This window comes from Podarcis erhardii, assembly GCF_964252035.2.
Source record: "Podarcis erhardii genome assembly, chromosome: 6".
Taxonomy (NCBI): Eukaryota; Metazoa; Chordata; class Lepidosauria; order Squamata; family Lacertidae; genus Podarcis; species Podarcis erhardii.
Genome location: NC_138510.1, coordinates 76887524 through 76914757, shown reverse-complemented (window position 1 = coordinate 76914757; position 27234 = coordinate 76887524). Strand labels below are relative to the sequence as shown.

At 40.8% G+C, this 27234-nt stretch overlaps 1 protein-coding gene across 1 annotated transcript; it reads right to left on the bottom strand.

Annotated features, from left to right (window-relative positions):
- Positions 1-205: 205 nt before the first annotated feature.
- CNN3 (calponin 3) lies at positions 206-27234 on the bottom strand. Its single transcript, XM_081866124.1, has 7 exons — positions 27065-27234; positions 8639-8760; positions 6607-6673; positions 5082-5219; positions 4279-4395; positions 2384-2530; positions 206-1331 (listed from the first exon to the last, which is right to left on the bottom strand). Exons 1-7 carry the CDS (start codon positions 27119-27121, stop codon positions 984-986), a joined length of 996 nt encoding a protein of 331 aa, XP_081722250.1. The 5' UTR covers positions 27122-27234; the 3' UTR covers positions 206-983.

The window sequence follows — 27234 nt, the reverse complement described above, 5'->3', positions numbered from 1 at the left end:
AACTTTTGGCAATGAACTCTCTTTTACAAGTAAAAGTTATAAGCAGCAAGGTAGAATTAACATGAGTGCATTATTTCCAATCTCCAGTGAATTGTTTTGTTGAAAAGGAAAGAATATGTTTTGGATAAGTTATAAACAAAGGGACAGTTGTAAATGTTTTCTGTAATTTGAATTTTGTATTTAATAACACAAGTTATCACATGCCTCCAAGAAAACAACATTTATTTATAAAAAATACAACAAGATCGGTTTATGATGAGAAATGTGGCAATAAATACAATTCAAAGAAAAGGCAATTCTACATGGATACATTATGGCACAGGAAATAAAAGTCAACGCACCATCAAAACATGGAGACTTCTGTGGGCTCAAAATTTATACAAGCTCCCTTTTTAAGCAAGACAGCTCTTTTTCTATAAGCTTGGTCAATTTAGATATTGGAATGGAACACACAATCACAAATGCACATTTATTATGTCTACTGTGAGTTTAGAGGTTAGCAAGCAAGTACTTATGAACAGACAGAAATCTTGCAGGTAATAAGCCACAACCTCAGTTTTTGTGGCATGGTCCACAATTAAGTCTTACAGTTTTCCACATAATGGAACTGTAAATAAAAAGATTTTTAAAAAAGGAAAGGGCTGATATAGTATGTAAAATGCTCATTTCAGAACAAGGTTGTAAAAAAATGCATAGTTTTTATTATTAAAAGACTTGGCTGTATAAGAGAACTCCCCCTTTCACAGTATTCCTTTTTACTTCATATGCAGTTATTGTTATGCTGTAGACTGCAACTGTTACAGCACTAAAGGCAACTAGAGAAGGAAAGGGCAGAGAAAGGAAAAAGGAATGTTATGTAAGGCAATTATTTCCTTAGGTACATGAAGCATAATGTGTAAAGAAGACGGGTAACAATTCCACAAGGCTAGTTTCGTTCTTTACTGAATAAAATAATAAACTAATACTGAGCTTTTGAGGCAAATCTAATAATCAATGCCCTGGTCACTGTACTGACCGTGATAATCTCTCTGATATTCATCTTGGTATTCGCCGTGATAGTCATCTGGATATTCTGCCTGATAATCGCTATCGCTGATTTCTGACCCATTAGTTCCTGTTCCTTGACTTCCATTATGAATGACAGGTTCTGTTGGTGCAGCACAATACTTTGGATCATATACTTGCCGTCCAAGCCCATAAACGCTCATCCCTTTCTGGGAAGCCACTTTGTTGGTGCCCATTTGTAGTGAAATAGTGGTGTTGTCCATGGGTTGTAATGTGAGCTTCTGGTCATAAATGTCTCGTCTTGTACCTGGTGCAAGCATCCCTGCCTAAAAACAAAGGGTTTAAAGCAGTTTGAACAGCATTGGGACTTTTAAAATAACAATGAGTGATGGCAGGAATGCACGTGTGCATAACATTTTCCAGATACTAAGCTACTCAGCATGGAAGTCTCCTAAGTGAGATTCAGCAAGCAACAGACTCCTCCATCCCATCACAGAAATCAGAATAAAGCACATTCTACTACAAGGAAGAAGCTATGGGTGCATGCTGAGGATCTTCACAATTTTGTATGTGTATTGCAAGGATGAAGAGCATCCTAAGTGATTATAAACTGGGTAAGGAATTTCACAGCCTCTTTTATTATTCTGAGCTGCAGGCTACATCTTACCCCAAAGCTATTTAACTTCTATATGAAGCTGTTAGGAGCAGTCATTAGGAATTTGCAGCACAATGTCACCAGTATATGTTGATATCTATTGTGGGTTAGCAGGTCTCAAGTTCAGGAACTGGGTCATATTGCCTTTTCTGAATAGGGTTGCACTCCCCTTGAAGGAGCAAGTTTGTAGTTAGGAAGTACTCATTGAATTGTGTTTGTCAGCAACTGCAAAGCCCCCTTGCACAGCTTCTGTCCTATGTGTAAAGCAGACTGTGCTCCCACACATTAGCTGATGTACATCTTGACCAACCAGGATTTACCTCTATGTAAGAGGGCTGGTTTCAGGGAACTCCCATGCACTGGAACCCAGTGCTAAACAGGGCTGACCTTGTACATCAGCTGATATGTGGGGTCCATCCAGTTTGATCTAGGTGTGAAAGAGCTCACTAGAAGAAACTCGCGTACCTGAACCTGCCAAGCTTCAAAGAGGATTACATTGGACCAGCTGCCACAATGAAGAAAAGCTTCCTTTTAGCAGCACCTTGCTGCCATAGATGCTCTGAAGCCTCAACTTTCATAGTTCTACCCACCAATCATATTTGGCCCTTTAGGAAGATCCTGGTAAGAATCTGGCCCACGGATCAAAAAAGGTTACTTCCCCCTCCCCCCAAATGCTACAGATTATTTCATTCTAATGCAAATATGAAAGTAACTTTTGCTTACCTGACTAGCCCCTTTGTTAGTACCCATCTGCAGGCTTATTGTTGTCTGGTCAAATGGTTTATCAGTTTGCATCTTTGGATCATAGAGATGTCTCCTAGTCCCATAGGCAGTCATGCCTGCCTGGCTGGCACATTTATTGGTTCCCATCTATAAAGAGAATGAGGATCACTTGAAGAAAGAGTTTGATTGAGAACTACCATAAGTAAATGTACTATACGCCAGTGTATTGAAGAATGTAACATATATAAGTTGTGGTGGTGTGCTCAGTGCAGGGAGCTCCTGGTTCGAATAAGTCTGTTTCCTTCAGACAGCTGACCTTAGAAGGTGAGAGAAACAGAGAGACCTTCAAATACATGGTAGGAGTATCCTGCTCCTAGAGCTAACAGCTCTTCTGCAGAATGAAGTTCTTAGGGCTGGGCATGGGAAATGATCCTTTAAGAGGGGACATGTTACCTTCCCTACCTTGTCTGACGGTTGCAGACATCACATATTGTCTAAATAGTATGGGAGAGCAACCTTGGGAAATGTTTTGTTAGGCATGTTGTAATCGAAGATCTCTGTGGCAATATTTTTTTCAGAAATGCAGCCTCTTCCAGAGCTGGCATGTATCAATAGGAGGAAGTTGATGGAAGGAATGGTTTGAGTTTTCCAGGCACTGGAGAATTTTGAACTGCAGTGGAACCAGACTGCTACTGCTTAATATTGAAAAGGTTGTAGCATAGCTTTTAAACAGACTTGTAGGAGGTGGGATGCATGGATTTGAGGTAGAGAAAGGGAAGAATTTTGCAATGAGTGTACTGAGGAACAGTTTAAAAGGACTGTAGAGGTAAATAAGCAAACCAAACATATTTGGAAAGGAACACCATTTAAAATATATGCTAATTCTAGAAGCTTCCGAGTTGAGATGAAGTCGGCTGGTGCTAAATTAGAATCATAGATACAGTAGATAGATCAGAAATCTGGTGGAAAAGAAAATCAGTTGTATACAGTTATCCCTGCATCTAAACTACAGAAAGGAAAACAAAGGGTTTATTAGAGTAGTGTTAGAGTCAACTCAACTATATTAACTTCAAAGGAACAACAGAATGGGTGCCTTTATGCTCTGGTTTGGGTTCCTTAGAGGTGTATCCGTTTGGTCTCTGTGGGAAGCAGAATGTTGCAGCATATAAAACTTTGTTACCCTCATCTTATGTTCTTAAGATTTCAGCTAAAAAGAAAAATCTAATACAAAAAGTACTAAGATGATGTGTGACTGCAGAGAGGGTTAGTCAAAGATTTGTTACAGAGAGCCAACCTGAAATCTTCATGGCTGTATTCTACTCTACAAATTACATTGAGTGGTGTGGTAGAAATTTCCTCCATGGTTGTTCCTACACCATACCAGTAACATGTGTAACTTCAGCTGTGTAATTACAGTGCCAATCCACCTGATTACATGAACAGAAGATTCACACGTTTCTCATGTTAACAGGTAAACCAGATCTATGATGGACCAAAATAGAGCAATTCTACTGTGACCTACCTTATTCTTCCTCATGTATATAGCTTCCTCATGTTGTTGCTGCTTACCTGGAGGGACAAAGTGATGGCGAGGTTGGAGCTATGCAGATGCACCAGAGGAAATGCCAGATTGGCTCTGCCAGGGCTTTGCCCCTCCAAGTAAGCAGCAGCAAGTGCCTCTCTCAGCAGGCTATTGCTGTGGCTCAAAGCCACTCCTGCTGTTTACTAAACATAAATAATTGTCCATTACACCTTAAAAGGTTTTCCTGTGTATACTGATTTACAGCACAATCCCATGGATTCAGAAAGCAGCCCCATTGAGTTCAGTGGGTCTTGCTCCCAGGTATGTGTGTACAGGATTGCAGCCTTAGTGAACTTTCAACTTTTCTGCTTACCTGCAAACCAATCACACTTTGTCCAGCCTTCAGTTTTCCTGCATCGAAACTTCTTGCTTGCTTTTCTGCGTATTTGACACCAATATCGATTGTAGTATGAAAGCCTTTGGTTTTTGCCTAGGAGGAAGATAAAATAACAGCATTTCTAATATACATTTTATTTTGATTGTCCTTGATTTAACAATTTTGCGTTCAATTTTAAACCAATTAATGCAGGGGTCAGCAAACTTTTTCAGCAGGGGGCCAGTTCACTGTCCCTCAACCCTTGTGGTGGGCTGGACTATATTTTGAAGGGGAAAAAATGAACGAATTCCTATGCCCCACAAATAACCCAGAGATGCATTTTAAATAAAAGGACACATTCTACTCATGTAAAAACATGCTGATTCCCGGACCGTCCGTGGGCTGGATTTAGAAGGCGATTGGGCCGGATCCGGGCCTTAATTTGCCTACCCATGAATTAATGGATCATTGATTGTACAGTTTCAAGAGCTACTTGGCAACAGAGGTGAAGGCATGGATAACATCCCACAACTTCTGCAGGCCAAGCTTCATATTTGGGTTTACCAAGAGTAATATAATATAGCTGCTAGACAAGTAAAGCCTCAGTTCATGGAATTTCATGGCATACCTATTACATACATCCCATAGTTGAAGTATTGATCCTTTTAGATAGTAAATGTTGTAAGCATCCTAAAACACTTTCTATGCTTTATGAAAAGGTACCGTTAAGCTATGAAAATGCATGGAACTCACATAGATCAATGTAATGCACTGGACTGCATATGTCATTATGTACATACCAGACCTGCTAGTGCCACCAGGGATGTCTGAACCTGGGTCATATTTCCGTTTTCAAAGAGATCATTTGCTTCAAATATATCATGTGGTTTCATGCCATATTGTTGTATGGCCTTTATAAAATTTCCAATGTTCTCCAGCTGAAATTAAATAAATGCATGATGGTCTTAGTGCTTGATATTGTTGCATAAGGCAGAACTAAATACTGTATGGGAAAGTATGTAATAAACTTGGAAGGTTTTTTTAAAATAAAGAAAGCCACTTTGTAATTGGTTTCAAGCAATTTGGGGTGGGGGCACACACTGGGGTTGCTTAAACCTTTACCTGACCTGTTCTCCACTCTAAAATTCCCCCTTTCATCCCTACTTCTCTTTTTAAAGTGGCTGTCAGGATTTTCTTACACATACTTGCATGTTTTTGTTTTTTGTTTTAATTCTATTCCCCCTGTTTCTCAAAGGAGACTCAAGATGGCTTAAACAATAATAACAACTAAATAAAACAATCTCTTTTAAAAATGCCAATGCACATTCAAACATTAATAATACCCAGTCTGTTTTAACAAATTTCAGCAGCACAAAAGTGAAATGGAACTCGGCCAGCATAAATTACAAAATTAACCAAAAGTTTATTTAAAGAGTCAGAGCTTCAACAGCTACCAGAAGCAGTATAGTGATAGGGCCTTAAATTCAACATTCAGCAAGGCATTCAATATAGTAGGTGCCACAACATAAAATACCCTGTCCCTAGGTGACAAGACACCAGCCCTGCTTCCTGAGGCTGAAGGATTTGGAGCAGAGCCCAAATGACGATAGGGAGTGTGCAGAGAGAAACGTGGAAGGAGGCAGTTCCTAAGGTGCTCAGGTACCAAGTGCCATTATGCACACAATGCGGAGATGGACTCATAGGTTCAAGATTGTTTTAAGCACTTGAAGAAGAAGCTTCCTGCCTTTGAGCTATAAATGAAATCAGCAAAGAATATAGGCCGATAAAGATCTGATGGTTAGCACACACATTCTTAACTCCTTAATTTTGTTTTACTTTGTTCAGATCTGCCAAACTGGCAGGTCTAGTTTTATTCTAGTTTTCCTACTGTATGCCAGCAGTTGTTCAAATCCAGTTTTCAGTGAGAGACAAAGTTTCTCAAGAAGGCAAGTGTTCTACTATGACCTTTCCTGTCTCATTATCTATTTTCAATTTCATTTTGTATTGCCCATTTATTCTTTCCTGATTTGTGCAATATGGGTAATTACATTTGTTCCTGTAGTTCTATGGGTCATTTGATTCCTTGGACAATTAATAATTTAAAAGTGTATATAGCTGTAACGAGGGGGGGGGGGCAGAATAGAAGGGCATTTGCGAAGAGAAAAAGATTTCACTGTTTCCTCAAAAATAAATCTGTAAAGGCGAAGGTGTTGAAGGCCTCACTGTGACAATAACTGTCATTAAGCTTTCATTCATGCATTTTCTCTCTCCTTCAGAGAGAGACACTATATTATTTGAATACAGTATTTAAATTAGTTTGTTTACCTGATGCCAGTTTAGTTTGGATTGATTGATTTTCTTTACTGATCCCGGGTGAAGTTTGTTGATAAGCCTGTAAAAACCAATCAAGTAAATAAACTGCCTTTTTTTCTCATAGCCACCACCAATTTTAATCTCCATATTACAGCACTACTAATGCACAGATAAAAACCAATATATAGTTGTACCTTGGAAGTTGAACAGAATCCATTCCGGAAGTCTGTTCGACTTCCAAAACGTTCAAAAACCAAATCGCGGCTCCTGCAGCCAATCAGAAACCGCGGAAGCCCCGTCGGACATTGGGCTTCCAAAAGAGCATTCATATATAGGAACATTCACTTCTGGGTTTGGGAGCCAAAACATCCGAGTTCCAGGGCATTTGAGATCCAAAATACGACTGCATATTTTATTCACACATACAGCTTATTTGGAAGGCAGTTTGCATAATAGGCATGCTGGTAAAGCCACTTTAGAAGGGACTTGAGCCACATATCTGAATGTCCTCCTTGGGGGGCGGGGAGGAAGAAAATGAGAATGTCAGGAAAAACATGCCATCTTGTGGGATGAATTTGTTACATTTTAAATACCTATAAATTTTAAATACACTCATAAATGGAAATGAGTGATTCATGGGGGGGGGGGGGAGAGTGTGAGTGAGCAAACCCATTCACCCTTTCTGCCCTATCTCATTGCAATCTGTTGCTTTAAGCAGCTTTTCCCTTGGCTCACTTCTGGAGTTTGAGCTAGGCTGGTGGAAAATTGCTTGAAGCAGCTGAGCACAATGAAGTAAGGGAAGACAAAGAATGTTGTTTCTCGCTTCATATGCTGCTTTTTGTATCAAGGACAGATCTCTTTCTTAACATGTGAACAGGCCCTTAGAAACACGATTAGATAGGATCAACAACTTTGGTTTCCATAAAAAGATCCAACAAGTTTGTGGACATCAAGAATTTTACTTTTTGAAATATGGCAACCCTAGCAACACTTAGTAATTTTACTGGAAACGACAGGATGGGAGTGTTATTCTGCTTGGATCCTCCTTGCAGGTTTCCACAGATATCTGGTTGGCCACTACAAGAACAGAATGCTCCACTAAATGGACAATTGGCCTGATCTAGAAGGCTCTTATGCTGATTTTAATTGCTCTTTGGCAGGGAAGGTTCTGGTGTGTTATCCTGTTCCCTTTTCAGTGTTGCTTAGAAGACACAGTAGTGATACCAGTGCTATTATTGTTTGTGTTTTGTTTTTTAAGAGGAAGAGAAAAGGCAGAGCGAAGGAGTTCCCAAATATAATGGATAACGGTGCTCTTTTATTTTTAAAAGTCATATAGAAAATACTTTGCTAGGTGCAACTTTTATTTATTTATGCAAGGGCAGCTGCATCTTCCAACATTACCTGTTCCATACACCTGTTAACAGATAGCAGCCCTGCCCTCTTTTGTGTATTGTAATGCTAAAAGAGAGAGAGAGAAGTGGGCATATCCAGGGAATGGCGAAACAGAACCCTGCCTGGGGTGCAAAATCACCCCCGAATTCTCCGACTTGAGAAAAGAGTTACTTGTGTGGGGTGAGAGGCATGACAGGCAAGTTATTTGGACTGCAATTGCCTCAGAATAAACTGAGATGGGGGGAGGGTTAGGGGTGACAGGATGACTAGTGTTGCCACTGCTGTCTTCATGTTCACTACTGACAGGTGCTTTTAACTTCTCCCAACTTTTGCATGCAGCCCTCAAAGCCCCCTCTCCACAGGGGACCCAACTAGACCCTGCCTGCCTGCCTGCCTCCCTGCTTGCCAGTTGAGATGGAGGGCTCAGCTGGTGGCTACTGCAGTAAAGTGATGGGGGTGGGTGGTGCTGATACAGTTCTCTACAAAGGGTGCAAGGGACCCTAGTACGTCTTTGGGTATATCTGGTAAAATAATAATGGGGGGGAAATCACGCTGTGTCCTAGAATTAAATGTGGATCTTATTTCTGAAAAAGTTGGCTACTGGCCTAGAAACTAAAGAGCTCTGCCTGAAATAAAACATGATGTGACTTACTCGCACAGTATGATGCCATCCTTTAAACCCAATTGAAAGTTGGCTCCAATGCTCATGCCAGTAACTTCTTCAATCCAGTTGCGGAGATCTTCCTCTATCTGTGGATCATATTTCAAAGCAATCTGCAATACAAAATAATGATCAATTCAACACTTTATCTGATTTTAATAATGCAAAATTTATATTTGATTAGATAAGAATATTTTATAAAAGCATCTGAAAATGGATCCAATGCTATCCCAGAAATCAGCGTCACTAATAAGCATAAAGTATTACAGTATTTATCATTCTAAACCCTCATGATAATTTTCAGCTGTTCAAATAAACCAAAGGGTTTTTTCTTTGGAAATCTCTTGTCTAATGTCTATTCTATTCATAAGCATACTCTGCTGATGCAAGTATTCACTGAAATTCTACATGACCTTCCTTGTATGTCATTCTGTTCACTTAGCAGACCACTTGCATCACAGCTGATTCATAACATATAAATTAACAGTTCAGCACTATAGCAACAGTAAACAGTAAAAAGAAAAAAACACATTCCAATACCAAATTTTAAAACCACTTTTGCATTATATTACCCCATTCCCATTCATTTATCATTTGGAAAAGTACAATGTTAGACACAAGGAGGGAAAGAAAGAAAATCTGGAGCAAATCTGAGTCAGAGAAAGCAGTTAGCAATGCAAGCCAATGTATGTTTATTTGGAAATAAATTCCATTAAGTTCAGCAGGGCTTGCTCCCAATTATGTGTGCACAGGATTGCAGCATAAGGGTAAAAAAAGACTGTTCTTTCCACTTCTAGTTGTATATGTAGAGACACCTCAAATTAAAGAAAAACCTAACATACCAAACTCAAATCACAGATTTGTTACTCTTTAGCATACTTTTGGGCAGTTAATAAGCAGAGTTGCTTGCTGATGAATAGTAAAAGAAAATTGCCCCCTCTAGTCCTCACACTGATTATTCTAAGTTGGATTAGGAGAGGTAATATTTTACTCTTTTACTGATATTCCTGCTTAACAAGGAGTAAGATATCTATGTTCTCCAAGTCTCTCAGAATCTGTAGGCCGTGTGCCGAGCCAATATTTCACAGTAATACACAGTGTACTCTCTGCTTGTATGGTGTTGCTACGAAACACAGCAACGTGTGAAATGATGGGTACAGCATCTAAGAAACGTGTTTACTTTTTGCATTCAGTTTTGAGACATCAATCAAAACAAATGTGGCTCTTGTTTCAATATCACCTTAATAAAGCAACAATATGACAGTACAATCCCTACAGCCTTCCAAAGGCCACTGAAGCATCACTCTACTGGCAGGATGACACTTACACTATTAGAAACACCTTGGAGCGCTAGGGAAAAAAATTCTGGGTGTGGATGCCCCACCAGCAATGTTCCACTGGTGCAGAGGGTCAAAATAGGGCATTCTGGGAGCAGCTATGGATTCACAGGATGCTAAGCCTCCTTCCCCTGACGTACCTCCTACAAAGGTCTGAAGCTACAACAGCACTAAGACTGGTATAGTAATTCCCCCTCACTGAGGTCAATGGGCAGGAAAAACCATCTTGGGGGAGCTTTGCTGAGAAAGAGGGCCAATAAATATTTTAATTAATGATTTATTTATTTATTTTTTAATGGAGGGTTCATGTCTTAGGTGGAGCAAACCAACAGAGCTATGGATGTGGTGGTTCTTCTACATGGAAGCATAGATTCACTGCTTCTGCCGAGTACAACCTGCACATACAGAACTCAATATCCGTTTGGCACCTATTAGGAACTTTCCACAACCTGCTCTCTACACATGCACAGATATGGGGGACACCACTGTTCTATCTATGGTATCTTTAATTAAATCCCAGACACAGTAATGCCCATCATCAAATGCAGTAATATTCACAATTGACACAGCATACATTCAGAAGGACACATATTGTTCTTTAATTTTAATTCTAATGGTTTAAATCAATGTTGTTAATCATCCATTTGTCTCAAGAGACAATGGGGTGTGCCTCCAGGGGTGAAGCCAAACTGCTGTGTTAGCAGCACCAAAGTGATCTCCCCTGGGGTGCAAGCCTGGGCAGTGTGTATGGCGGTCCTGGGCTGCTCAGATGACAAGACCCCAGCCCAACCCTTGGACTTGCTGATGTGGTCCAAAGGAAAGCAGAGCAATATGTTTGGCACCAGCCTGCCTGCAGGAGTTGCTGGAAGGAGGCATACAAGATGCCATCCAACCATCTTAGGGACTCCACTTTGGATTTGTATAGGGTTTACTCCTTAGCCTTTTCTTCTGCCAAAGATATCTCGCAATGTAGTGGAAGTTTAGGATCAGAGCTTTCCTTCCTACATGGGCTACCTTCCCAGGTTGATGAGCCTCATCTGCCCAATCAATAAATAATACAATATGTGTGTATAACATACAGTTTGTTGCTTCTGTGTTTGAGTTGAGACCCTTTTTAATAATTTAGAGATTGTTAAAAGAGCATGTTATCACAAGAGGCTTTCAGAGAAAGGCATTCAGCTGTTGAGCTGGAGAGCACAAAGGGTGAGTAATGTTTCTATCCAGACCATTTATTACCAAGGAATGTCATCAATTTTGTTGTTTCTGCCAAGTCACCATTTTTCAATCTTCATTTCTCAACCTTCCTGAACATTTGAAACATGATATTTCCATAGTGAGACAAGGAGTAAAATACTCAGTACCTTGAAATACTTCTTTCCTCACTATGCTCCAATAGCCCTGGACTAGCCACATGACACATTACCAAGAACTCCAAAAAATGTTTACTACACACATGCAGACAATGCTGTATTTGTATTCCCCCGCCCCACCATTTCCTTCACAATATCACTGAACTAGGTAGTTTTTGGGCAGACCTGCAGTACTCATCTGTGAAGGCAAGTAAGACATTTGTAGCTCTAATAATAATTTCATCAGATTTTAATATTCTATCATGTCCAGTACTTGTGTAGTAATTGCTTCTGTGCTATAAGGTGTGTTGTTCACATGACAAAAGGCTACTTGTATGATTCTGAAAGAACACATAATTGCTATTCACTGAAATATTACAGCATATTACATTATTAAAAATATAGAAAGTGTTCACAAACTACGGTATGTACCTATCCTAAAAATAAAATAAAATAATCTTCCACTCATAATATTACAGTTTCTAAACCTCATGGCTGCACAGATGTGATTGACAAGCCAGTTTCAGACTTTCTTCACACATTAAGACCTAAAGAAGTAGGGATTGAGAGTCACTTTCCTTGGCTTGTCATTGCCACATTCTACATACACCAATCTATGACCTTTGTACTTTGGACCAAAGGTCTGAAAAGGAACAACTATCTACATAAAGCTAGACACATGTAGGAGCTAAAAGCAGTTTCTACTCCTGCACAGTTGAAGTTTCCCATAACATGGATCACCAAAGCACATTCAGCTGTATGTGCCCAGATGTTGCTTTTCAGATCTTAGAATCATAGATTGTAGCGCTATAAGGGACCCCAAGGGTCATCTAATCCAACAACCTTCAATGCAAAAATTCTGCCCACAGCCATTCCTGGGTGGACTTGAACCTCCAGGGTGGACTCGAACCATCTAGTTAACAGCCAGACACACTGACACACTGCATCACTGGAGGATGTCTTCCCCTTTATGGGTTAAATTCAGGGGCTGGGCCAGTAGGATGACCAACACTGCAGGCGAGGCCAGAAGAAACAGTCCCACTCACTCCTCTTCCATGTATCCACTGTACGCTGGGAGAGTCTGAATAGGACTAAAGAATATAGGCAATTCTACTGGAATCTCAAGAATCCACTGGCCTGCCAGTAACTGGGAGCAAGAATTCAATGACCTGCACAATCTCCATTACCACCAAAGCCAGAAAAAATAAGTAAAAAGGGCAAAATAAGTTATGCATATAAGAAGTACAATATTTGTTCAATCTGTACAGTCTAGCTATTCTTCACATGGAAATTGTGCAGAATTTATTTTTAGCTCAGGCTACAAAGCTCAGGCTTCCTTTTTCTTTTTTCTTTTCCTTTCTCCTCCTGCGATGAGGTTTCAATATTTTAATGTTGTATTTTAATTTTGTTTTTAAGTTGTATTCATTCAATTTGTTTTTATTATCGCTTGTTAGCCGCTCTGAGCCCGGCCTTGGCTGGGGAGGGCGGGGTATAAATAAAAATTATTATTACATGCAGCCCTGTTTATAGGACTGGGCTTCAAGAGAAAGCAGAGTTGGAGGACTCTCTTCTGTTTTCATCCTGGAGCAAAGTTCTTAACCCAAGGTACTGTTTCTGGGTTAGCGGAGTCTGTAACCTGAAGCGTCTGTAACCCGAGGTACCATTGTACTTTGCACTTACAATCATTCACTCTAAAAATGAGCAGGTGCTCAGGTCATAGCTGTCAACTTTCCCCATTTTTAAAGGAAAATTCCCTTATTCCAAATAGTATTCCTCGCAAGAAAAGGGAAAAGTTGACAGCTATGGCTCAGGTATAGAAGCTTAGAAGTTGCAAGACTGGAAATGGAGCCACAAAACAGGTCTGCAAGTTGCAGAGCTGGAACTGGCACAGACAGTGCTTTTATTTTTTCTAAAAAAAATGTTTAGGGGTACTCTCATTTTCCTACTCATATTAAAATACTGCCCCTCAATGAGGCCAAACTTAGATTCACAAAATGTTTAGGAATATGCGTACCCCTGGGTCCCCCCAGAAAAAAAGCACTGGGCATAGGAACTAATCATATGTGAGAAAATGAGATTTAATAAACAATAATAAAGAATAAATTAAAAGTGCCCAAAGCTGTAATCCTAAAGTGGTGGTAGGCAACTGAAGTCAGATGAACTACTATTTAGCCAAGGTCCTGTGGGTTTCTTGCTAGCATGGGAGAAATGCTCTGGTATGTTTCCATGCATTCTGCATTTCTTTTTTCTTTCTTTTAAACATTATTTTCCTCCCTTTTGGAAAAATGTTTTCCCATTGGGATTTTTTTTTTTTAATGCCCAATTTGGGCAATTTAGATCAAAGAAATTTCCCAGACCTCCCCAGCATGCACCAAATATTCTCCTTTTTTGGCCCAACTAAAGTTGGACCTCCTATGCCAATTGGGCCAAGGTCTCATAAGTTTGCAGTGTCAGGGAGGGGGAATAAAATATATCCTATGGCACATGGGACATATAACTACAGCCGAAATGTAATTGAAGTCACTTCCTATTAATGTTATACATATAAAGACAAGCCTTTTGTTTTTCTAAACTCTTGCCAGCTCTTAAATTAGTTAATAAGAAAAATAGGTAGGTGATAAGGATAGTAACTGACATAACAATTAAAACAGTTATAATTACATTTATATATATTAATATTTAAATTTATTTTAAGGGGTGTTGCTGTTTATTAACCATTCATTTTTTATAAAGTTTCCAAGAAGTATGGGTACAGACTGCATAAATTCAGGAACAGCTATGAGGTATTGTACAGAATCACTATAGTAAGACAAAACAACAAAACAAAAAACATTAACTTTATCCTGCTACATATCCAGAGGAAACTCAAACTGACTCAGGAAGAGGATGTACAGAAGCAGTTATTACAATATCCAGTGTTCATTAGGAATAAGGTTAAGACCACAAATGTTTTGGAAATACAAATAATACCAAAGTTATTTTTTGTCTCTGAAGGTTTCACATGATCTAGAAACATAGATAAGGGAATACCATGTATTTACCCATGAATGCTTATATCTGGCTCCCTGATCCACTCTGTTTTGACTTCATAAGTTTTTCAGCCAGCAGTACATCCCAGACCTTGGTTAGGAAAGGATGTTTGGTTCAGACAAAATGCCAAACCAGTTAAAATAAGCCACAGTTTGTAAGCCAACAAGTAGGTTGGCATGGTGCAAACCTACTAGTGGAGCCAAGCTGGTGCTCCTGCTGGTGGTCTGCACCACACTGACCTCCTCACCCCTCTCCCCCCATTCATAAGCAGCAAGCAACTAGCCTGCCAGGAAGTTAGATTAAAGGCTTCACACTCACAGGTGAGGTGCTTCTGCACCAGACTATTATTATTTGATTTTATTGTTTTTAATTGTTTTATGCTGGGACCAACCAGATAGAAGGACAAATAGAAATTTTCAACTGAATAAATAAAATAGACAGGTAATATTGCTCAGGCTTCTAGTAATTCATTACCTAGTACATCATGTAAAATTAATCTCTGCTTTGGCAATGAATTGATCATAATCCTTTTCCTTTTCTGCTCTCAGCCTTATAGGAGCCACGTTTATTCTGATTAGTGCTACAGATTCTTTAAAAAGCTACTGAATCTTATATTTTTCAAAAACAGAAAGGGGCCATTGCTTTTTGTAGAAATATGCTGTGGTACAATGTTATGATCTTGCACACTGCACATAAACTAACCTTACTAGTCTGCAAAGGGCATCAGTTAGAAACATAAATAATTAAGCAGTACATGGGTACCTCAATTTAAGAACAGCTCTGTTTACAAACTATTCTGTTTACGAATTTTGCCTCGGTCTAAGAACGGAATCCGAACGGTGGAAGGGCACTGGCAGTGGGAGGCCTCATTAGGGAAAGAGCACCTCGGTTTAAGAATGTTTTTGGTTTAAGAACAGACTTCTGGAACGGATTAAGTTCGTAAACCGAGGTACCACTGTATATAAATGTTTTAAATGAAGTAACAGTGAAATACTATTTGAAAATTAACATGTAGCAAGTAGGACATATACCATGTACCATGTCAGCAACACAGGAATATAGGAAGTTGCCTTATACCAAGTCAGACATTGGGCTGTATCCAAATAAGTGCTATGTGAACATTCTGGCAGTACAGTGGAACCTTGGTTCTTGAACTTAATCCATTCCGGGAGTCTGCTCAACTCCCGAAACTGTTCAAAAACCAAGCTGTGGTTTCCAATAGGCTGCAGGAGCTTCCTGCACTCAATTGGAAGCTGCGGAAGCAGCGTTGGATGTTCGGCTTCCAAAAAACATTCGCAAACTGGAACACTCACTTCCTGGTTTGCAGCGTTCGGGAGCTGATTTGTTTGGGAGCCAAGCTGTTTGGGAACCAAGGTACCACTGTACAAGGATTTCTGCTTGTGTAACAAAATGTACTCTTCCCGCCCCCTCCCCATATGTTCAAACAATTCCCCTAACCTCTAGGACAGATTGGTGGTGGTGCAGGGTACACGCAGGCAGCTGTAGAAAGAAGACCTTTGTGCTGTTGAGACACAGTAGTTGAACACCGCTCAATATTTTCTACATCTACTGTCAGTGGCAGTTTGGGTTTCAGACAGAGGATGTTCCTAGCTCTACCTAGAGATGCTGTGGATTGAACCTGGGATACTCTGCCTGTAAAGCAGATGTTCTACAGTACCATTAATACATAACCCTAGCTCATCTTCCTTTTTAAACATAAAGTGTTCCTTGAAACTCAAAAGCTATTTTGCGATATCTTTTTAGTCCTTGACATCACCAGTTGATAACCCATCCTTTACTTCAAGCAGTTCAAGGTGGTGAACATGGTTCTCCCCCTCTTCATTTAATCTCCACAGCAACTCTGTGAGATAGGTTAGGCTGAGGGGCAGTGAAAGGCAAAAAGTCATCCAGCAAGCTCCATAGCCATGTGGGGATTTGAACCCTGGTCTCCCAGGTCCTAATCCACCAGCTGCTACGCCACTCTGATCTGTTAAGTTTTTCAGGTAAATAAGTGTAAATTACCGTACTGGTTTTGTCATCTACCTTTCAATTTCTTAGCCATCATACTACAATACTTAAAACTATTCCCCAGTAAGGTACACAGGGACCTTCTCAAAAATTTGTTGGAACATAGTGCTGTAATTAAACCCTGTTTCTGCTAGGCTAAAAGTCAAAAAAATTGAGAAACGGGTCAGATTAACAACTGTGTTGTGCACACAGTTGCAATTAAGTGTCTAGCAGTAGGTAATTAGTGTATTAACAGGTATCATAAATTACCTGATTTGTTTCAGATTTCATTACTCATTAATTGCTGTATTCTACATTCTACTCTAGCTGCTTATTCTTAAGAAGTTGGTCTGCCCTTATATAAATAACAAATGTTAAGAAGTGATTATACTCCATGTTTTTCTTTTCCATACTTTATAGTCCCTATTTAAATGCCTGTACACTAAACCCAAATATCTATACCATCTGAATTAGTAATATATCCCAGAGCAAATCATGAATAGCAGGGAGGGTCTGCACCATATCCTGGTCAAGTCTTTGTTTCTGTGCCAAGTTTTGCTCCAGGGAAAATGAAAGTCTTGTTACAAAGGTAGCAAGTATCCTGCAAAATCTATATAGACCTCTATATCTATGTGCAATTACCTCCGCATACATCAAACAACAGAACACATAAATTGTTTAACAGACGTCATGAGGCTGATACCCGAGAGGGGAAAACATTCATGCAATGTTGTGCTCCTGCTCTTTCCATAAATTTATTCAAAGGTAACATTGTACTGTGCTTTGATGTTATTGTCACTTGTTTCTGTTTTTTGCTGCAGTGGCATATATGCATTGCACATACACAAAGAACAGTTCAAATACAATGAGATGGACAAAACCAAGTACAACAAATTGATAGTAGCACAATCAAAGTTCCACTTGAGCAAGCTTTGTATACTCTCTTTAAAAACAACAAATGTTTCAGTAATATTCTGATGAAGTAACACATAAACAATAAATTTTTGTAGCAAAGATGAAAAATCTCAGCAGATAACAACTTCATACTTGCAATTTACTGATGTTTTTAAATGTGCAGTGTAATTTTGGCTACATTCTTGAAACCACCCACTCAAGAGAAATCTGAGTGTCTATTATAGAGCTATTCCAATTTTTCAGCAATACTGTACAGCCTTTTTATTTTGAAAAGTAATGTTATTTTATAGCAAAGACGACTTAATCAGAAATCTCCTACACATTCTGAAACCTTGAACAAGTTAATTAAAAACTGGTGGTACTTCTCCAATTTAACAACATTCCTCTGATTGACCTCTTAATTCCACCTGTCTAAATAATGAGAGAAGGAAAACTGTTGCAAGTTACCTTCAAGACTTGGTGATACCACCGGCCCTCAAAGGGACCCCATTATTAATTCATCATTTAATGCATATATTAGATCTTTAGAAGTGGTCATTTGGGGATTTGGTGCAATGTGTCACAAGTACTCTGATCACACCCAGCTCTACTTCTCCTCTGCACTGGAATCAGTTGGAGCTGTGCAAATGCTTAATCTGTGTTTGGAGGCAGTAAGGGGTTGGATTACCTTAAATGGCAGTGCTATAGATTTGTGCTTCCTGGGTCTGGGAATGAACAGTGTCTTCTGGATGGGGTTGGACTCTCCTTGAAGGATCAGGTACAGTCACAGGGCAAGGGCGAAGAAGAGAGATAGCTTGACTAGAGTAATCCATACTCTGGAACTTTAGACTACTCTAATGTACTCTACATGGGATTGCTCTTGCAGGTGGATTGTACACCACAGCTAGGAAAAAATACAGCAGTGAGGGTGTTGGCTAGTGTACATTTGAGATACTATGTAACACCAGTCCTTGAAGAACTGCACTGGGGCCTGTTTGCTACTGAATGCAATTCAAGGTGATAGTTTTGAAGTAAAGGTAAAGGGACCCCTGACAATTAGATCCAGTCGTGGACGACTCTCGGGTTGCAGCGCTCATCTCGTTTTATTGGCCGAGGGAGCCGGCGTACAGCTTCCGGGTCATGTGGCCAGCATGACTAAGCCACTTCTGGCGAACCAGAGCAGCGCATGAAAACACCGTTTACCTTCCCACCGGAGTGGTACCTATTTATCTACTTGCACTTCGTGCTTTCGAACTGCTAGGTTGGCAGGAGCAGGGACCGAGCAACGGGAGCTCACCCCGTCGTGGGGATTTGAACCGCTTACCTTCTGATCGGCAAGCCCTAGGCTCTGTGGTTTAGCCCACAGCGCCACCCGCATCCCAGGTTTTGATGTACAAAGCCCTAAATAGCTTAGAACCCAGCTATCTGAAGGAGCACCTCCCACTGTCTTGTCCACACCATCATCAAATAAGGACCAAGCTTCTGAAGCACGTAATAAAGCCCCCTTGGTGGTGGAACAATCTTCCTCCTGAGGTTAGACTGACACTAGCATAAACTAGTTTTTGGTGCTAGTTGAAAACATTTCATTTTCACTATGCCTTTCACTGTATCTGCTTATAGCTGGAGTGATGTGTACATTGAATTATATATTGTAAACTGCTGCTGTTGGTTTAATTATGTTGTGGCCCATAATGAAGGGCAGGATAAACATTTCACAAATAAATAAAACAGGACAGCCTCTTGGACAGAGCATGATGCACATGCATGAGACAAAGACAGGAATTGTTCATTAATATGTTTCTGTGATAAAAGAGAGGAAATGGACTGCTAGGAAAAAGGTAGGATATCATTTATTTGTTAATCATTGTAACACCTCCACTTAATTGCTATTACTATCACTAATAGCAATGTTTATTTCAGTTCTTGTTGACAAGCAAGACTATGACTTTGAAAGTAGAATTTTACCTTAGAAGTGGCCTTACATCTCATATTTTTGTGCATTTTGATGTCTGGTATCTTTACCCTCTTCATGTTAGTAAGGAAATACAAGGTTTTTTTATTCTGTATTAATTGTGAAATTGTTCTGCAATCTTTTATAAGGAAAATGATGGATAATTACATATTTATGTGTTGTATGAGTAATAATGTATTTGCATCTTTGTTTGTTTTCATAAGAACACTTTTTGTTGTGAATTGCTTTTGAGAGTAGTGTACACAGAAAAGCAGTATACAAATAAATTGACTTACTAACATTTGGCATTTGGTCCCATTTATAACAAAGCAGAAAACTTTAGTTATTAGCAGACAGATCTGTGAAAGTATCTACATAACAATTTGAGCTGATTCTCTATTACTCATCGTTGACTTCCAGGGTACTTAAACATATGTGTCCAGCTGGAATTTTGCACTCTCTTGGGATAGAAAGAAAACAGAGGTAGGAACTTCGGCAGGCAGTTAGCAAATGTTTAACTGCCTTTACCTGTCATCCCTATCATCAGCAGGCACCTACTTTGACACGTTTTAAACATCAGCTGAAAACTTTCCTATTCCGCCAGACCTAAGCAGGCAATGAAGAGTACATCGCCGACAATGGTCCACTAATGTTTGTTTTCATTTTTTTTTATTTTTAACTTCTTTAAATCTATTTATCATTTTATTGTTTGGTTTATCAGATATTTTGTATTTCAGCAAACTTTGGGGCTCAGCTGAGCCTGTGGATTCCTCCTTATGTATGGGTGATGTAATTTTAACTACAGAAGACCTGACACAGAGCTTGAAAATCGGAAATACAGGAAATTATGATAATAAATGCAGATGACCGAACAGATCTTAGAAGACTAGGCAGAGTGGGAAAGACCAAATAAAATATCAGGACTATCTCAGTGAACTAATAACAGCATTGTATTAATATCACACAGAATTTAAGAGACTGCAACCCAGATGTTTATTGTCCAATAAGGTTCCTGATTAGTGATGGGTCATTATTCTTTTGGCCACACCAAAACACTTTTGACTAGGTTTTAACTCTAACAGTGGGAGAGAGAAAAAACTAGCCAGTGCCTAAAGCTTGTCAGATACAATGCGCTGGGCACTGCCCAAAGGAGATTCTCATTTTGCTTTTGTTTTAGTACATGCCTTTTTGCTGAATTGCTTTTACAATATTCCCTTAATTTAAAGAGCAGTTTGTCATGTGGTAGTGTGGTTTTGTAAATTGAATACCTCCAACCTTTGCTGGGCTTAGAGAGCATATATTATATATTACGTGCCTTGTTTTTGAGAAAAGGCCACATTATAGTTCTCCAAATTGTAGCCATAATATAGAAGGAGCAGTTATCCCAGATAGTAAATAACCTACTCAGTATTAGAATGGCCAATGCCAGTCAGACACCTGGTAATCCTAACTTGTGCTCCCAGTTTATTTAACAAAACATTTGTAGTAGCTTAACAGCCTGACTCTATGCAGAGCTAGGGGTGCCTAATCTCATTGAAATTAATGGCTTTAGCATATCACCCAACATTTCTCCAATGAAAATAGGGATATCCTAAGGAAAAGCGGGCCATTCTGGGATCAAATCAGAAACCGGGACGTCTTCTCTAAATCAGGGACATCCCTGGAAAATAGTGACACTTGGAGGGTCTGCTTTAGGCAAGCCTAAATCAACACAGGATTGTATTGTTAACAGGGGTCTTTCAAAATAATTTTTGGCTTTGAGTTCTGCACACTGCCCTGACTATTACTTTAACATGTAAATTCCCTAATATTTCTAAATTGTTGTTATGCCATAAATTACCAATATCTGTTGAGCTTTTCTTTTGTGTCAGCTAGTTCAGATGAGTAAATCCTATATATGCTGTGGTCCTACTCAATCTGTGTGAATACTAGGGCCAGTTATCATCAACCTTTTCAGACCCAGGGCCCATGTTTAACTCAAATATTCATTTGGGGAAGCATTTCTGAATCTTTTACCATATATTTGTATGATGGTAGTGCTCCTGTTACGACAAACCTTGGATCAGGCTGTGACCCCCCTAGTGGGTCTCAACCCACCAGTTTAAGACAAGTGCTAGGAAAAAATACTATTCTGATATAGGCTTGCTCAACAATCACTGAAGAAGGGCTGGGATTGATTATATCTGGACTTCATTCTCTACTAAGGATAATTGGAAAGGAAAACCTTCCTTACTCCCACTTATCTTCACTGTATTTTCCTGTTTTCTCAAGAATTTTTAGAAACCTACTATGGAGGAAATCCTTTTGTCTATTTTTAAATAGCATGTGTCGGTATGATTGGTTCTGTCACCCAGGGAGGCAGCAGCAAAGAATATTCTAATCTTGCACTGTTTCAAGAGATAGGGAAGGAGGACTTATTTTGACTTTTCTCAACTTCTTCTCATCCCCAGATTAGCATTATCATATGAACTACAAACCTTTATTGCCCTTATTTTTCAGGAACAAGATTACTACCAGATTCTAAGACAAATTTTGGAGCTAGGTGGCGGGAAATTTAGGCATATTTAAATAATAAAGAATAACCAAATGCGACAACCCATAGGGAAGAAACAGTGTGGAATTGTTGTTTTCGTTTTGTGGTTTTATACTCTGATTTTATCTTGTGCACCACCCTGAGACCTGCAGTAATAGGGCTGTGTATAAATTATTATTAAACATTGCCTAAAAAAGAAAGTGTGAATACTTGCCTCATTGAAGTATGAACAGTAAGATGGAAAAAAGGAAGCTAATTCTTACTCTGGGAGTAATAAATGATCAGTAGAAAGAAACAGAACTTTTATAACTTTAAATGCACCCACATGCATTATAGCTAGTAAGCAAGAAAACTTCTGTTTAATACTTTGTCATCTCCTCTTCTGTCTTTTTCCTTATTCCTCCTTTGGGAGCAGAAACAAGTTTATTGGCATAGGCATAGCCAGAGGGGGTGGGAGGCAGCTGTCCCTCCCAATCAAGTAAATAAATAAAAATACTTAACTGACCAACTGCATCACAGATAGCTTGGTTCTGCCCCTACCCCACATAAATCTTGACTACATCAATGTTTCTTGATATTAGAAAAATATTTTAAATGAATCACAACTTTGTGATGTGATCAGACATATTACTTAACCAACATCAGCTCTGCAAGGTCCCAAAAATAGAAGTAAATAAAACAGAAATAAGAAATAAATTGAAGCATGTGTTGCCTCTCAGCTGTGTTTGTTTAGTCCAAAGTAAATCCCAATATCTTCATTTTAACAGCTTTCCAGGATAAGTGTGCACAGGATTACAGCCTCAGTCTCTTATCTGTAAAAATGGGGTCCATGAAGTTGTGAAACAGGATCAAGTTCTGCAGTAGCTTAAAAATGCTGTGCAAATACCGGTAGCTACAAGCTTTTTTAGGAAAAGTTTCTGTTGTCATTGCAATTTTGTTATAACTAACTATAAATGTAGACTGGACATTGGAAGGTTTGAGTTAAAAGAAAGGCAAATGTCACATAGACTATAAGACTCCTTCATAAAAATAAGTTCCATTTTAAAATAAGAACCACAAAGTTGGAAAGGCACTCAAAGTTCATCTAGTCCAACCCCTTCTAATGCAGGAAATTAACTGCTACAATATCCCTGTTAGATGATCATCTGCCTTAAAAATTCCAATACTGTAGAAAGTTCACCACCTTCCTAAGCAGGCTGCTCCAGTTTAGAACAGCTCATACTGTCAGGACTTCCTAAATCTAAGTCATGAGTTACTTTCTTGTAAAAGAGTATATAGAAATGTTGTACTCACACTGCCCATTAAGATCCCTATTAAAAGCCACCTATCAAGAGGAACAGCTTCTTTTTACAAAGCATCTGACAAGTTACTTCAGTGATATATTTATAGAGTGCCATAACTAGTTTGGTGTATACAAAGGGGCTTTGGACATGTTTCTCCAACATCAGTTCCTCATGGCATATAGCAAACTGCTTTTTAATATGAAGAGGTTTGGAGGTGAGCTGTACAAAGGGAGGAGAAGTCCAAAATTCTACTGAGCCTAGCTTGTGCTCAAGGATTCTAGAAGATATTAATTATAACAGCATTGTAATTAAAATTGTATAGAACTGTTTTAATTATATAGCCTGCTGAAGAAACTAAGTTAGTAACAGAATAGCACAGAATATGCAGAATGAAAAGGAAAGGGACTCTGGCCAGCCTAGTCCATGCCCTCTTAACCTTCATCACCTTAGCCAGTCACTCTGGAAGGGATGAGGGAGAGGCGTATGCCATAAAAGTTTTATATTTATTTTGTTAGTTACCCTGCCTTTTTCTGTTGAAAAATAATTATGTGCCTCTCTAGAAAACACTTCTATAAGTTTACTTATAATAGACTAATACTTGCTATATTTCTGTAGTTCAAAACCTTTAAAACTCTTTAACAAAAACCTAAAATAGCACACCTTCTTGGATATCAGGAATCAGGTGTCTTTCATTGGTAACAAATGCCCTACAAAACTCCTGGCTTTCTTTCCAGTGGTTGCCAATAAGTAAATAAATAAAACGGAGCCAAATTATTCCACAACAGTAAGTCAGTAACTCAGACTGTAATAAAATCTGAAATAGTTGCACTAATTGTTTAGTACAACTATTCTGGTTATGGCTGCATAAATCAGGCATTTGAACGGCTATATTAAAAATGAACTGCTTTCTCCACTTATGCTGTCAAGGAGTGCAGTGTGCAAGAAATTATTGCTCAAATATATCCTGCTCACATCTATCAATATTGCAAAGTTTGATGTCTGTTCCAAATGACATCACAAATTTCAGCACAAACCTGTAGCACCACATTTAGAATGCAATCCTAAACTGCATTCTAAACCCTATTTAATAAACCCTATTAAATCAATGTGACTTAGGCTGCACTCCTATACCCACTTACCTAGGAGTAATAGTTACTGAACTCAATAGGACTTATGAGAAAAAAAAATATAGAACTGGGCTGTTACTTACAAATAAACATGCATCAGATTAAGATACATGGGACTGGGATGCATACCAGAGCAAACATTCAGCTAAAGTATGTGAAACTGTCTTAGAGCACAAAAATAAGTGCATAGGAGTCATTCAAAGCTGAAATACTCAGCTACTGCTACATTCAATTATTTCCATGTATGAAATGTTCCCTTATTACAGTGCTGTTTTAGTGTACAGATGAGGTGCCACTAACACATTTTCAAGATGAAGAGGAGTCTTGGAATATTTTATTTCCCAGGGGAGTTAATGGAAACTAAACCCCAAGCCGCAGTAGCTTCCTTTGTGTGTATCTTCCCCCACTCCTCCCCACCACTTTGGACTTGAGTGCAGCAGTGTGGAGACAATGAGCATTCTGTGCACAACGCCCACACGGATTGGCTGGGCTCCCCCCAATACCCCATGATGTAATGTGTTTGGAATGTGCCGGGACTTTGAGCTGGAGGGGGGGGCAGGGGGGGCATTTCTCATCTGTTTCCCAGACCAAGTGGGTTCAGTAAATTAACATGATGGACCTGGTGTGCATTTGCCGAATCTCACTACCTTTCTCAAACTTCTGTTTAGCACGGAATGGAATTTTTTTTAAGCCTGAGAACCAATGCCATTCCCATCACAGCACATCACTGTGTTTGGGAAAATATGACTGCATACAAGAGTGTACAGGAAATGTGTAGGTGAGGAGATAGTATCAAATATAGGTGCTGAGGGGTGCTAAAAGACTAGTAGCCTAACAGAGGTGTGTATGGGAACACTATATATCGGGGGCAAACAAGGCAGAATTCAGAGAAAGCTGCAACTGTGTTCCATTCCCATTTTGTTTTAATCATCCTTTCTCCACAAACAACAAGTCCATACCTTCACAGCAAACTTCATCCTTGGTGGCATTTTAATCTGACAACTGCCAGTGTTTTAAAAGTGACCTCCATTTCAGAAATCAATCTGCCCTCTGTCTTTGGTACTGGTCTTTTAAATGCTGTTATAGGGATTGGTTAACAAAAACAACAACCTAAAAGTACAAACTTCCTCGCCCTCGCGGCCCAGTCCTGTTTTGAGAGGAGAGCTCTGCAATCAGAAGAAGTAACCCAGGGAGGGAGGCAGGGAGACCGGGAGAGTGCGTGCACCAGCCATCCCCTTAGCACACCATCCTGCCTGGCGCTCGCTCGCTAGCTCTAGACTGGAGCCACGTAGGCTGGAATCACCTCGCGCTCCCCCTGCTGCTGCTGCTGCTGCCGCCATCTCCCGAGCCTGGGTGGGTCCCGCAAGCCGGGGCGTGCGGGCTCCTAGGGAAACGAGGAGGTGGAAATCTTTTAAGGCAGCAGGAGCAGCAGCAGCAGCAGCAGTTGCACACTCGTGTGTCGTCCCCCCCTACCGCACGTCAGAAGGCGCAGTCACGAGCGCAGAAGTGCGCGTCCCGAAGCCACAAACCAGCGTTCTTCTTTGTTTGTTTCGCCATCCAGCCCCCCCCCCCGCAACTCCTCCTCCTCCTCCCTCCGCTTTTCTCTTCATTAGACCCGAGCTTGTCCCGCCGCAGTGATTTGCCAAGGAGGAGCGGCTGGGCTGGCTGGCTTTCGCCTCGGCCTCTGCAGCTGGGAGAGAAAGAAACAAAGTCTCTCTCTCTCTCTCTCCCTCTCTCTCCCCCTCTCAAGTCTCTCTCCTGCACACACCCCTTGGGCCTTCTTCCCTCTTAAGCGGGAGGAAGAAAAAGAAAAATTACACCCAAAACTTTCCCACACGCAGAAAAAAAAAAATATTACCCTCCCCGCCTGCGCGCGAAGTTAAAGGGAGGGAGAGCGGGCCATCATCATTCCCCATCCAAGAGGGAGGCGAAGCCAGACACTTCTCCCCGCGACCGAAAGGAGCGAGGGATGAGGGGAAGCGGCGGCGGCGGCGGCGGCGCCTGACAGTCGGTGTCTCCACAGGCAGGAGGGGAGTGCGAAGCCTCCCTCACGTCTCGTGCCCCCACCCCCACCCCAAAACCCCAGGAAAATAAAATGGGGAGGGGGCGTGTGGGTAAAGCCGGGGGGCTCTCCCGTCAAGTAAGCGAGTTCAGGGTCCGCGGGGGCTTCGGCTTCACCGCCCCCCCCCAGCCGCTTTTTGTCTCTCTATCGATTTCTTTCGCGATAAACGCGCGGTTGGAAGCGAAGGGCTTTGTTTCTAACCCATTAAAAATAAATAAATAAAATAAAATGGGGTAGGTGGGGTGCGGTGCCGGGAGTGCCAGCCTGTGATTTACCTCACACGTACACCCGAGGACAAGGGGGGTCACACACGTCGTCTTCTGAGGGGAGGTGGGGGGGGGAGAATGGTGGTCCCGGTGAGGGGGGAAAGTGGGGGCTCCTTCCAGTCCTCCTGCCGAGAAGCAAGGGGGAGGGGGCTCACTCGTCCTACACAGCCGGAGTTTGGGGTGAGGGGGGGGGCTTCGTTTCGCTCGTGCCCCACAGTAAACGAACTCCGCCTATTACACACACGGTTTTAAGCCTGGGGTAACCTTCGCCTTTCACGCGCGCCCTCCCCCCAAATCCCGTGCATGGTGAGGTGATGATGGAGCAGGCAAGGGAAACGAAAAACGTCCGAAATAGGCAGTTGGGAGTTTGGTTTTTCTCCCTCTCCCCCCACCTTCGCCCGAAAAGTTGTGCGTTGGGGGGGGGGCGTCTGTTTCCCTGACCCTGAGGAGAGCGAAACCATTCTCTCCCCTCAGGAAAAAAAAAAGGGGGCTTGTCGCCCGCGCGTCCCTCCCGGTCCACGAACAAAAGCCGAAGGAGGCGCTGGGATAACCACCATCTTCTTCCCCGCGAGTCCTACCTTGTTCTTGACCTCGGCCGAGAGCCCGTACGAGGGGCCCTTGTTGAAGTGGGTCATGGCGGCGGGTCGGTGTCCGTGTGCCTCACGCCTTGTGGCGCCAGAGGTGGTAACGCTCTGGGCTTGCCTATGCTCCTGCTGCTGCTGCCTGCCTTCCTGGCTTCCTGCGCTCG